Source organism: Diadema setosum, chromosome 1, assembly GCF_964275005.1.
Source record: "Diadema setosum chromosome 1, eeDiaSeto1, whole genome shotgun sequence".
In the NCBI taxonomy this organism is placed as follows: domain Eukaryota; kingdom Metazoa; phylum Echinodermata; class Echinoidea; order Diadematoida; family Diadematidae; genus Diadema; species Diadema setosum.
Window position 1 is genome coordinate 38304937 of NC_092685.1, and position 13461 is coordinate 38318397.

At 41.1% G+C, this 13461-nt stretch overlaps 1 protein-coding gene and 1 non-coding gene across 2 annotated transcripts in view; one reads left to right on the forward strand and one right to left on the reverse strand.

Annotated features, from left to right (window-relative positions):
• Positions 1-429: 429 nt before the first annotated feature.
• On the reverse strand, positions 430-519 carry Trnay-gua (transfer RNA tyrosine (anticodon GUA)). Its single transcript is given in 2 exon segments — positions 430-465; positions 483-519. It is a non-coding gene; the product is annotated as a tRNA-Tyr (tRNA).
• A 2848-nt stretch (positions 520-3367) lies between these two features.
• Positions 3368-13461, forward strand: part of LOC140235390 (uncharacterized) — a 57435-nt gene continuing 47341 nt past the window's right edge. The window contains exons 1-8 of the mRNA XM_072315451.1: positions 3368-3502; positions 4162-4246; positions 4809-4895; positions 5397-6110; positions 6855-7022; positions 8854-8945; positions 10575-10744; positions 11704-13062. Of these exons, the coding sequence (XP_072171552.1) occupies positions 5541-6110; positions 6855-7022; positions 8854-8945; positions 10575-10744; positions 11704-13062 (2359 nt within the window). The 5' untranslated portion in view covers positions 3368-3502; positions 4162-4246; positions 4809-4895; positions 5397-5540. The remainder of the gene's footprint in view (positions 3503-4161; positions 4247-4808; positions 4896-5396; positions 6111-6854; positions 7023-8853; positions 8946-10574; positions 10745-11703; positions 13063-13461) is intronic.

A 13461-nucleotide genomic window follows, 5' to 3' on the forward strand; every position in this document is an offset into this window, starting at 1 on the left:
CATTTTTCTGGTGCCACTTCCAGGCTAAAAAAAAAGAAAAGAAGTGGGGGCCGCAACTGGTTAAACCATCATGTATTTCTTTATAGGCCTATACTATTGCAAAAAAAAAAAAAAAATGACAGTAATAAGATAAAGGGGGGGGGGGATCAAGCCCCCCACCTCCCGGTTGCGTCAGCCTGCAACATGATGTGGTAAATCCTAAAAAAAAGGGGGGAAAATGGCAAAATATGATAGAGCAGAAATCTGCGAACATTACTTTCTATATAGTGCAGTAAAGAATCTTGTCAAGGATTACACACTATAATATACAGTAGCAAACTGAAATAAAGGGGAAAAAAGAAATAAATGAGAGAAAAAAAAATGAAAGGACATAACTATAATTATTATGTATAATAGAAGGGGAAAAAAAAAAAAAAAGGGAAGGCCCACTCCGTCGAGCCGGATTCGAACCAGCGACCTAAGGATGTCTATGAGTTATTCCTCTACAGTCCTCCGCTCTACCAACTGAGCTATCGACGGGTTAGCTGGCGAGGAGGAGATTTGATACTTTATAAAGAGTTAGCTCGGTATACACAATGTACAGCGCTGCATGCGCAATGCGTGCGGAGAGTGCAGCATTGTGTGTGTGTGTGTGGGTGGAAGTCATATGATTGTTTTGTATGGATCACAGCGCACGATACACAATACTCAGTATCATCCAGCTAGCTATCACACGTAACCCACCTACACTATACTACTACATATAATTGTACGGTATCATAAACGATGAACATCGAAGACGTTTCGCAGTTAATCATGATTATGTATTAAAAGTGAGTATTACGTTGGTCATTCAAATTACATATTCCTTGAAACATTATCATGGCTTATCATCACAGGGACCATGGTGTGGATTTAGACCTTTTCCATTAAATGCGGAAGGCCGACAGGCGAGGGGGAGGGGACGTATCGCCTACCGGTATCGACTCCAGTCTCCATAATAGAGGCAAGAAGTTGACGAACGTATATAGTCCCATGTACTTACTTCTATGTATGTGTGACATTATAGTTTTCATTTCAGAATAGAAATCAGCCCCTGTTTCTAATTTTATGACTTGTGTAGCAGGAAATCTAACATACATACATATATTTCACTTGGCTTGACTTCATGACACTGCTATAGTCCCTCAATTTTGCAAATTTTTGCTTTTGGTGCAGTAGGCCTAGTGGTGTTGACATCATTGTCATTCCACATTGTCATTGACATTCATTGACATTGGACATTGTTGATTGACCGTGACTTGTGCTGCAGTTGACTGAGACAAAGTTGATTGAGACGAGGTCAGTTGAGAGTTGTGTCAGTCATGTCAAACTCATTGATATTTGACTTGTGCACTAAAATTTGCATAAAAATGGATTTAATACTGATGTTCAGTTCTTATAATTGCATAATGAGACCATTAAATATCTAGTCTAAGATTTTATAGTCTCTTTGCGTGTAGACGTCGATATGATTATGAAAGGCAGTGTATACAACCACACGCGTGTGTCTTTACCATCCAGCAACACGAGTGTGGTTGTAGCCATGGCTAGTTGATGGCCCGAGTCGCTGGATACAGCCACACTCGTACTCGTGTGTATTCAAATGTACATATCCACACACACGGAACTTTATACTGTATTGCGCGTTGCGTAGCGGGGAACCCGCTGTGTGCAAGTGTGTGGCCACATCAACACGCGATATGATGTACCACCGCAAAGCGATGAACCTACCTCCTAGATTAACCTCATTTAATATCATCTCGCCATCTAAACAAATTTACTTTGTTCATTTTAAACTTTATTCTCATTTTCTTTATTTGATAAAAGATGAATTTAAAATCAATAGCAAAGTTACAATTGATTTTGGACTTTGATTTACGATTGATCATGCATCGCGTCGTTATTGAGACTTCACCTTCGTTCGTTCGGGTAGACGTTGTACTAGTACAGTTCTCAAATCGCGCACCTAGTGTACACAGGCAGGCGGCGCACGGGTCCCTGCTGGGGCGGGTGGCACAACTGCGCTGGCTAGGCTGCAGCTGCGCTGAGTGTTCGCTAGCACCCGAAGTCACGATGTAGGACCTACCACCAGCTGCAGTCTAGCGATGTCAATCCGAAGTCCCCCAATTTAGTGGCAGTTGTAACTTTGCTAAATGCTTAACCCATCGTATCAAGCAAACACGATGAGAATGGAGCAAAAAAAAAAAAAAATTGTAAGAAAACAATATCAGAAGGTATGAAAATGAAGTTACTTTCAACGCTTTGCCAATAAGCTTCTTGTGTGGTGTTCATGTGCTTGACACGAACGGGTGCTGTTCGTTATTCCGAAGGTTCGATATTCCGAAGGTTCGTTAATGCGAAACACGCAAATTCCCTATACCTAGAGGTTCGTTAATCCGAAAATGAAAAAGGGTTCGTTAATCTGAACATTTGTGGCGTTATTCCAAAGGTTCGTTATTCCGAAGATTTGTTCATCCGAAAATGAAGTTCGGAAAAACGAACCTTCGGAATAAGGAATCTTCGGACTGAAGAGCCTTCAGAATAACGAACCATCGGAATAACGAGCTGTAACCGACACGCATGCACGGCGATCATCTCCTCCGTGTGTGTAACTTGTAGATACTGTATGTACATTACACATGAGTGTGGCTGTATCCAGCGACTTGGGCCATGGCTACAACCACACTCGTGTGGCTGGATGGTAAAGACACATGCGTGTGGACAAGTGGTTGTATACACTGCCATTTTATGAAAACAAAAATCTTACAAAAATTTAAATATTTATATTCTACATGTATGAATGTAAATTTATGTACAGAATGTTGATCTATATCTATATTGAAAATGTGCTGAAAATTAATATGAGTTTTGTAATCATTCTAAAGTTGTACTACTACTAGCCTTATTCCTATTACTACTAGTACTAAACAGTGCTACTTGCGTACTGCATGCAGTATTTATTTAACAGTAAACACCTTATTTGTGTACTGGTATACGTGATGTCAGTTTTGCTACTCGGTTGCTTGTGAGCATTTTTTGTTGTTGTTTTGTTGTTGTTTTGTTTTGTTTTTTAATTGTGCCACTCTTACAATTCTACATTATGATCAGCCTTACTAAAATGCTCATTGCTAGCTGTTTGCTATATGAACTACTCTGAATTGTCCTTTTGCATCACTGGTTATTGTTAGGGGGACAGCAGCCCACAGCCTAGGGCAATGGCAATGTTTACAAAAGAGGGACGCTCACTGCCCTCGGAGCAGGTTGAACCAGTGGGGAACCATCCCTTTGGGAGGGAGGAGCAAGTTACCCGGCAACAGCTCCTGACGGCCTTCTTCAACCACCTGTACCTGGGACAGTGGGAGCTGGCATCGGCCTGTGCCGCATCACTCCAGCACCTGCAGGACAACCGTGGTGGCTCCTCTGATGAGCCAGACATCCAAGCTGTGCTCAGATCCATTGTCAGACATCCCAATGAAGTCAGGTACAGAATGTTTCATCGCATTCTGTTGAATCAACCTCAGCTCTTTGTTTGATAGATTTCTGCAGCTCTGTTTCTGCCAAAATGTTGATGATGCCTGTGGGGTTTATAATGAATGCTTGTCAAGAGTACCTTCTCTGTCAGCATCAATAATGCAAATAATTGGATTGTGCACAGTATTTCAAGGAGGGACGATATTGTGTGCTTGTGTTACCTGGACAGTCAAAATTCACACTTCAGCAATCAGATTTGCAATTTGCCTAGTTTTGTTTCCATTTATTTCATTTTCTACTGCAAGTTGTAATGTACAAAACAGCAAAGAAAAGAACAAACAATATAAAAATACATATTCTCAATGCATCAAAATGTCATATAAACACAATTAATTGTGGAAAGGTAATAGTCATGGCTGTCATAAACCAAACCAAAGCAACAACAACAGAAGAGTAATTGCAGCTGATTATTCATTGCAAAACATTTCATAGTAAATGTACTGAAGAAAAAGTAAGAAAAGATGTGAATGTGATAATCACCATAATACTTGAGACTTTAAGTTACTATTCATTGTAATTCTCCATTGTAGTACCGTTCAGTGGACACTATTGTTTTTGTTTGTTTGTTTTTTCAAATCAGTTTTTATCATGTTGTGACTCTTTATGCAGTCTTTGGTCTGATAGCGTACCATCTCCACACCACCTGGCATGGTTAGCTGCACTGCACCTCAAGAGAGGGACCCAGCAGCAGCAGGTTTGAAACACACAACAAAAACTTATTTGTCATTTCTTTCATACTGGAATTCAAGCTGATGACCTATAAAAATTACCGGTAGTGCTTACATAATTTGCAAATTTATGTGCCTACTATCATATGTGAATTTGAATTCTTCTGTAGCTGTGTGTTTGATTGAAGATGTACAGATTGTTGTAAGTTTTGATTCATTTTGGTAGTTAATAGGAGATAATTGGTCTAGTCTGGTAGACCAGGAACAAACAAACAAACCAACAACAACATCAACAACAAGAACAAGGACAACAACAACAACAACAAGTTTTCTCGTCAGCTCTGATTGAAGGCTATCACTACAGTTTGGTCAATGTTATTTAGAAAATTCCTCAACATCTTGACAATTTAAGAATGAACACCACCTCTTCACCACCCAAAACAGTCACTGCAGCTGTGTCTGCCAGATGTGAAGATGCAATTGTTACCTCTGTAGTTTTGCACCAAAGTCTAGTTGACCAGATTGAACAAAAAATCACCTGAGGTTTCATCTTTATCAAACACCACATCTGTTTTTTTTTTCATCAAGGTATTGTCAGCTGATGAGCTGCATGGTGTTGAGTTTCGACTGCTTTTGTATCTTGCTGGATCCAACGCTCCCTCAACCATCCTACAGGTAAGGTCTTCTGTATGGGGAACTGCAAAGTGCATAGTATTAGAGTATTTACTCTCTGCATACAGGACATTTTGTTGTTGCTTGTGTTAGCATTAAAGTGTACTTTGTATGTTGTAGGCTGAAAAACCCTGCTAATATCTGCTATACAATTTTTATGCTTGTCCAGAAGGCTAATAGCTCTTACAAATACAAGCAAATGCCCTCCACGATTCACCTCCATTGATATGACTTTGCAGTACAGGTATTATGTTTCCCAGATGAAACTCTGAACTCTGTTAACTGAGGTCTAATTCTTGATGTTTCACATTTTATAAAAAATGCAAATGTTTCAATACAAATAATCTAAAACAATATGCTGTGAACCCATTACAAAATGTGCCTTGAATAATTCATCATATTGAAAACATGACATCTGTCTAAATGTTTATATTGCATATTAGTCAAATTGCCAGGATTTTAGTTTGATATTTTTCTTTACTAACTTTCTTTTCTTTTCTGCAGGAAATTCATGCCTACCATGAAATAGTCCAGCACCAGCCAAAGACAGGACAGAAATTAGTCATTCAAAGTGGATCACCATGGCGACCGCCTCGTCTGTCTCGGGCGAGCCTAGATCTCATCTCCTCAGCACTGGCGAAAGACGCCATGCTGGGTCACACCCTCATCCAACATCTCCTCCTTCAGGACCAACCTGCCTGTGCAGAGAACAACTGTTTGTTGTATCAGCTCTATATCAGCTGCCTTCAGGAACGTGTGACATCCCTGGACTCTATATGTGAGACTGTGGCTGTGCAGTCCCTGGACAGTAATGCCGTCGACGAAAAAGTGCAATCCATTCACCATCTGCTCAACTTCTTTGATCCACCGCCCTCAATATTGGTGTCTTTGCGGACCTCCGTGGAAAACGCCTTCACGAATTTGCTGCGACTTGCAAGGAGGCACCCCAAGGTGCTATGCCAAGCCACGCTGTCTGCAGCATTGGTGGGGCGGGAGTCGGACGCTCTGCAGGAAGTGTTCTCGTTGGTCCAGTCGAAAGTGAGATGGGAATCTCTAGAGGGAGCCCTTACCCAGTCCAAGCCGCAGCTGCTGCAGTACATGTGCCCAGAGCTGCGGATCTTCTTGTCGCTGTCATGTCTGAACGACAGAGAGGAGGCTTGGCGTAATCTCATTCACTGGGCGATAGAAAAAGGTCACCACATACTAGGCAACATTGTGGTGAGTTGCAAGGGATTACTAACCTTTCCGTATTTGTGTTGACAAACATTGCCTCTTTATAATTGTTAAATCTTGAAAGGATGACATTTACTGAAGTGCTTATAATCAAGGTAAAAAATGTACAGAATTTCAACAATTTATTTGACATTCAGTTACAATAAAAACAACTTGATGCAAGAATTAATTAATTTGAGTTAAAATGTTATACCCACTGCTGTAATGGATACAAACTAGCACTGGCTGCTGGGCAGAAGCTCAGTAGTCTATTGGATATGACGCCTGTAATCATTAGTAATCAGGAGATTGTTGGTTCGAGTCCAATGTGAGTATGTATGCTCATTATTTTTTCATCATGGCTACTCCTAAAACAATGAATAATCAGTGCTTATTTACAGCAATGAGTGGCATATTGTCTATTGGTTGCAACAAAGCCTTTAGATGCTGCAGTTACTTGGATGCCAAATCCATTTTCATTTTGTTGCTGCAAAGTCAATGATTCTCTAAATTCCATCCCAGTCTGAATGTGATGTATTGTCAGATATCAAGATTTCATGCTCAGGTGATTCAGATACCTTGATAATGTTGTTATTTGTGACATAAAGTATTTTCCTTCCTGCAGAAAAAAAAAATGAAGGTTCAAAAATTATATGTTTCTTTTACTTTGTGTCGGAATTTTTCTACTTTTGCTATTTGGAACTTTCTTTGTCTTTATTTCTCTTGTTTGTTGTTGATGGTACACCCAAGGATTTCTCCATGATCCTGATCCGAGAGAAGATGTACACTGAGCTTGGCTTCTTGCTCCGGCCTGAGGAGCTCTCCCAACTGAAACCCCTGGTCTTGCTCCTGGGGTGGAGCCACGTGGACAGCTGCTCTGCGGCCAACAGCCTCCTGGATGTCCTCTGGAGAAACCAGGTATGTGAGAACCGTCAGATGGAGAGGCATCCACCCATGGTGATAGACGAGACAACTTCTGTAACTCATTTTTGTCACCAGGTCAACCCCTTCAATTACAGTCCCAAATGCAGTCAGTTATAGAATGTGAAGGTGATATACATGTCATAGTATTCTGTTTTCTGAAGGGGATAATTATGAGGAGCTGTTGCAACTCAGTGACCGCAGACTGTCAATCAAGAGATCCCTGGTTAAAGTCCCTGGCTGCAGCAGTTGCATTTCCCTCCTGGGCCCTGTTGCATATAACCTGAGAAAAACTCGGGTTAGAGGAGGGTGCCTACCTGAGTTTCATGGTTAGTCAATTTCTCTGGTTAAAAAAACTAAGGTTACGGTTTATCGGCTTTCTTTTATTCAAATAAACTTGGACGAGGATAAAATGCGGAAGTGCTAGTGATTTTCTCAGTTTTATGCTCCGCGCGCAGCTAGCGATCACCGTTACGCGCTGTCTAACTGTACAATGTACTGTAGAGAGTACATGACAGTATCGCGCTACAAGCTTCCCGATAGCCAATCTGGTTCTAATAAGTTTTCGGAAATAAGTTATGAGTTATAGGGATTTATCTGTGATTCTGGTGCAATACGGCATTATGGAAGCTGAGATATCGACATGGATACGAAAGTGCAAACGTCCTACACACATCTACAGGCACAGTAAGTACCTGTATGTAGATCTAACTCAACTGTTATGGCTACATCTAGTAGAATCCTAACCCCGCGCCGCCGCGGGGCGCTCCTTCACACAGATATACTGTAACGTTAGCTTTGTTCGGGCTGGTCCATAGAGCTACAGCTCTATGGGCTGGTCGCAGTTTGTACCTAATGCAATGGTTACATCTAGTCTAGGCAGTATGTTACATGGGTCTACAGCTACTTGCAGTAGGTCTACTGTTGAATCTACCTCTTTGGTGCTACCTTCATTCACGTATCTAGGGCTCTAAAGTCAGGCCTTTTAGTAGAACTAGATTGTTCTAGAGTCTAACGTTAGATCTAATTCTAGTAAAGTAGTATAGGATCTAGGTCTAAAATTGTCTAATGAGTACAATCTGTAGGAATCTAACTAGGAAGTAAGAACCTAGTACACGGTACAGTAGTACCGTAGCTGGATCTAACGTTCGATCGATTAGTACATTGTAACGGTGATACTATAGATAGAACTAATTTACAATTAGAGAACTAGATCTAACTGTTAGGCCTAGATCTAGTAGAGTCTACTAGCTGTTCTACTGCGTTTCCGACTCCTGCACTGATATCTTCCCAGAAATGAATGAACAAACAGTGCGCAGCAGTTCTCCTAGTCCAATTCCTAGCTGATTGTTTCCAGAATGGCAGCCTTGGTAGCTCTAAGTGGGGCTAACCAGAGAAATTTCGATTTAACCTTTGGTCAGACAGCTAAGGTTAAATATCCTGAGTTTCTTGAACATTAACCTGAGAAAAACTATGGTTAAGCTTTATGCAATAGAAAAACTCTGGTTAAAAATTCTTAACCAGAGTTTCTGGATTTAACCATGAAAAAAACTCTGGTTAAGGCTTTATGCAACAGGGCCCTGAGGGGATGCTGAGCTGTCCATCCTATGGTTGCTTGTTTTCAAGCATTCTTTGTTTTCTCTAGCGGCCATGTAAAACAAATCAATTCAATTCAATTCAATTTAGTGATGATGATCACCCTGTAATGGATCATCCAAACAATGATATTTTGTCTGTCAATGATGATTGCACTGAATTTTTGTTTGTTGGGAATATGTGTATGTGTTCAGTTCAAGTTTTATTCATTTATCCGTTTTGCAATGATCAGCCATCGCCCAAAGAAGAAGATTTACTGCAGCAATCTTGCCAGAGGCTTCACAGTGATGTGCAACTCATCCAGTGGTGCTTAGACAAGGCCAGGTAAAAAAAAAAAAAAAAAAAAATTGAGCCAAAACAAATATGGAGAAACATCACTCCGTGTTTACGAAAAAAGTGTGACAAAGAGAGCAAAATCAACAAGCAGAACAGCGACAGTTTCACTACAATCAGACAAAACTGTATACTGAATCTCACCATTTCACAAGTGTTTATTTACTTAGTTGCTGAAGTGTATAAATACAATACTGAACAGTCCATGTCGTAATAGAAACGCATAATTTGTCATGAAGTGGAATCTTGAAAGGGGTTTGCACCTGTTGAAGGGTTTAATCTGCAGGTCTGTGAGTGTTGCTTCCTTCACTGTGAAAGAAAGATTCAGTTCTAATTGTCAGACTCTTGGTAGACTGAGAACTCAGAACCAATGTTGTCAACAAATTATCAGGAGGCCAAATAAGGGAGGGTATTGTGAACAGGGATTATTTGTGTAAACCTGATGGTACCACCCTGATATTGATACATTCACACAGGTTTGGATCTTAAAGTGAGTGTAGAGCTTTAATAGAAGGAGTTGATAGCCACAGGTGTGTGTGTGTGTGTGTGTGTGTGTGTGTGAGTGAGTGTGTGCATTTCTGACAATTTGACTGGCCCCACAAGCAAAGCCATTAAACATCTTTTTTTTTTTCTGCCCCCCCCCCCCCCCCCACTTGTATACTGGCATACAATGCTTGGGTTCCATTGTCGTAGCTTAGTGATACAATCGTACAGCACCCTGTAAATTCCTTCTTGATGAACTAAGCACCAAATTGTTCTACCTCTTTTTGACCACACAATAGCCTTTGATGATATCCAAGAATTGAATATTAAGAAGTAACAATATCTCGGTGCCTCACACATACAATCCCCATGGTATCAATTTTAAGCAGATAAGTTGTTTGTGTTGATGCAAAGCAGAATATGTACCTCTAATTATCAGTACACAGTGAATATATCATCCATTCAGTACAGAAAACACATTGTGTTTTCAATTTCCCCGACTGCTGGCATGTTCCACACATCTGTATAGACTCCTGTTTGGACAAAACAAGAGTAAATGAAAATATGCACACTTTATTGCTCCTGTGAAATATACCATGTTAATGGTTTATGTGTTTCTTCAGTGCAGAAGGTTAATCTCAATTTGCTGTTTGTGCATTTGTACAAGCTCTGTTGTGTGAATCCACGGAACAACAACATTTTGTATCCAACGTTTATCGCAAGTTTCAAGTTTGAAGTAATGGTTTGTTTCATATAACAAGAACAATACATCATTTTACAATGTACAAATACATAGAAATTAACAATTGTTAATGAGGTAACATTAAATTACAATGAGAATATTAAATTGCAATGAGAATATACATATCAAAGTAAGTAAATACAAATATGGGTGTAATTGGGAATACAAAAATGGACTGAAATAAAGCTGAAATGGAAAGTAAAACAAAAACAATTCTGTAATTTAAAAATGAAAATATGAAAATATAAAAATTACTAGAAATTGAGTAGATGTGTAGAATATGGTATTTCATTTTAACTGAATCAACCCATTTTGCATGATTAAACTTTGTGTAAAATTTAACACAGAGTTTATGCTGAAAAGAAATTTAAAACATTTCTCTGTTTTGGTAACAGACCCTTAATAGCAGAGTACGGTGGCGAGGCTGGTCTGGAGGCCAGGATCATGGCCTTGTTTCAAGGAGCCGATTTCCACTCAGTCCTCAGGCTGCTGCACCATTTTTCTTGCCTGTCCAAGTTGGATCCCAAAGATGTCTTCCACGTTCTCACATCACGACCTCAGCTCGGTAAGTTAGTGGAAAAACTTATTTTCATGAAGGATTAATCTTTTTTGATTTTGCAAATTACTGTTCAGCTGCAAATTTAACAGTACATAGAAATATTACACCAGATCTTGGTCGCATAAAGTGGCAAAGTGAATGGGCAGGCCTCGGCTTCAAATCGTGAAAACGATATCTCACGAAATTTGTCTGTGACCTCGTTATCTGCGAAAATATCTGTACACACAAGTAACCACTTTTACAGTACTTCTCAGATGCTCAGTAGTCTATGGCATTGGTGTTTTTCATAGGAAGAGAAATTAACCTGTAGCGGGAAAGTAGTTTTGACACTGATCAAAGAAATCCATCCAACAGATCAGTAAACTTTTGACAAGACTATGTTTTTAAGTTGTGATATTCTAAACTTCATTGAGTCCTTTTAGGTGGCTTTATGAAGAGACCTTGAAATTGCTGCCTTTATGAATGGCTTTGATATTGCTTGTGTAAAACTCTGCATTTTTGCAAGGGTATTAAGACTGATATCTTTGTTATATTATGAACTTGTGTATCAGGCTTTAGTTAACATTTGTGATTGATAGCTGCCCTCACGATATTTGGCATGGCACACTTGTACATGAAGCATCATCCATGACAATAATATTAGATGCTGATTGCTGCCAGCTGAGCACACTTGCTACAGGAATCTTATCATTTGATTTAACACAAGAGACATTCAGAGACATTTAAATATCTGAGTGAGAGGATTTATGGTATCATTTTTACAGGAGAGCAAACTTACGGACTAAGGTGTTCTCACTTCAGCTTTAAAGTTGTTGATGATATAGAACCATGTGTACATGTTTATATATGATCCATATTCCATTGATCAATACTTCACTGCCTTCACTGGTTGATATCATATGGATGAATAAGGACTTACACTGTATTTGAAAGTAAAATGGCTTTTTAATCTCATTCTATTTCAGAATCCTCTCCTGTGAATGGAGGTGAAAAGAAGACTGTGAGATTTGCAAGCGAGGAGGATGAGGCCTCCCTCAAGCAAATCATGTGTGAACAGAAGCGAGACAGTGCCATCTACACCAGCTTTCTCATCGTACAGAATGTCATGTTGGCTGTAGTGTACAGCGCCTGCCAACCTCCATCAAATGATGCCGTGGCGACAGAAACCTCGGCGCCTAATGCGGAGAGACCTGTTCCATCAGTTCAGGTGCTGGAAGGGAGTGAGGAGAGTTTGACAAACGGCAGCAGTAGCAAATCATTAGATGCTGCCGCAGAAGATGAGCCCCAGCATTCCAACTGTCAAAGAGTTGGAGGAGGGAAGGAGACTGTCGTCGGGGAGTCCTGGGAGACGGCTGTTGTGGACCGGTTGAAAACTGCTAAGGAGCAACTAGCAGGGCTCAATCCACTGACATACCGCGTGGAGATCCTCGAGGATCTCTTCTCTCTTCTGTTCGCCCGCTCCGAGGACATCTACCGGCCCGAGCTGGAGGCCCTGGTGGCCTCAGACAGTGACCATGAGGAGGGCCACCTGGATGAGGATTGGGTCAACACCAGCTTCACCAGTCTGGAGAGTGTGGAGAGCCCCCTCAAGGAGGGCAGTCTCCTCACTGAGTTTACCTTTTCCCGGTCGGCGTCGCTGGACGTTGAGAAGAGGACTTCGGCCAGGAAGAGCACTCGCCGTACCTTGAGCCTGGGACCATTGGGTAGCTCCCAAACGGAAGTCCACCTGTCTCCGAGTGAGGAGTGTAGTCAGAGTTTGACGGAGCCCAGTCCGGCTTTGCAAAGTGTGGATGAGAGGGGTTTAGGCAAAGGGAAAGGCCAAGCTGTGAATGGTATAGAGATCACAAGTCATCAGAACTTCCCTCTCGTGAGCAAGGTCGGCTTCCTTGCGAGCAGACGTTTCATGCAGGTGTATCTGGACATGCTGAAAGAGTGCATGGACAATGTCAATGCTGTTAAGCTCAGCCTCCTTGGGCCAGGGGCACCCTCTCAGACAACCGGCAATAAGTCAGCAGACTTCGGGCTGGAAGCCCATTTGGAAAGCTCCGTCACTCAGACTCAGCTGGCGCGCCGCATTGCTCAGCTGTCGAAGAGAATAAACGAGGCCCGGTGGCGCTTCCAACTTGTGTCTAGCCAGCAGACCTCCTCCAAGGAGGGCCAAGGCGACCTCGTGGATGATGATTGCAGCATCCTCGAGGTAGAGGAGGAAGAAGAGGAAGTCTTCAAGACTTTCTTTGAGGTCAGGACCAACGGTGAGAGGACCAGGAAGAAACGCAAGAGGACAACCTCCCGACAAAGCTCGAGCCGCAGCCGGAGCGCGTCGGGTTCGTAATTTACACGAAAATACAAATCAGACTTTGCTTGCTTTATTTAAATGCAGTATTTTACTTTGATTTGCAGTGAAGCAGAAGTCAATTGTAGAGCTTATGTACAAGTAGACTGTGGTCATAGAGGTCGTGTAATTCATGTCTAGGATTTCTAGGTATTACAGAGCATTTCACGATGAGTCACCTTCATATGAATTGTAATTTTTGTTTAAATGTTTTGATTGTCTTAGCAAACTTTTTGCTTCCATGCACTTGCTCAAATTTCAAGAGGGTAAGGAAATAAGTGCTCATATGAAAACCACCAGAAAAGGATTTCTTTTTAAAGTGTTATATTTGACAAAGGAAAAGAGAATTCTAGTGCCGTAATTGGACCTTGCTTTCTGAAGCATTAAGTTA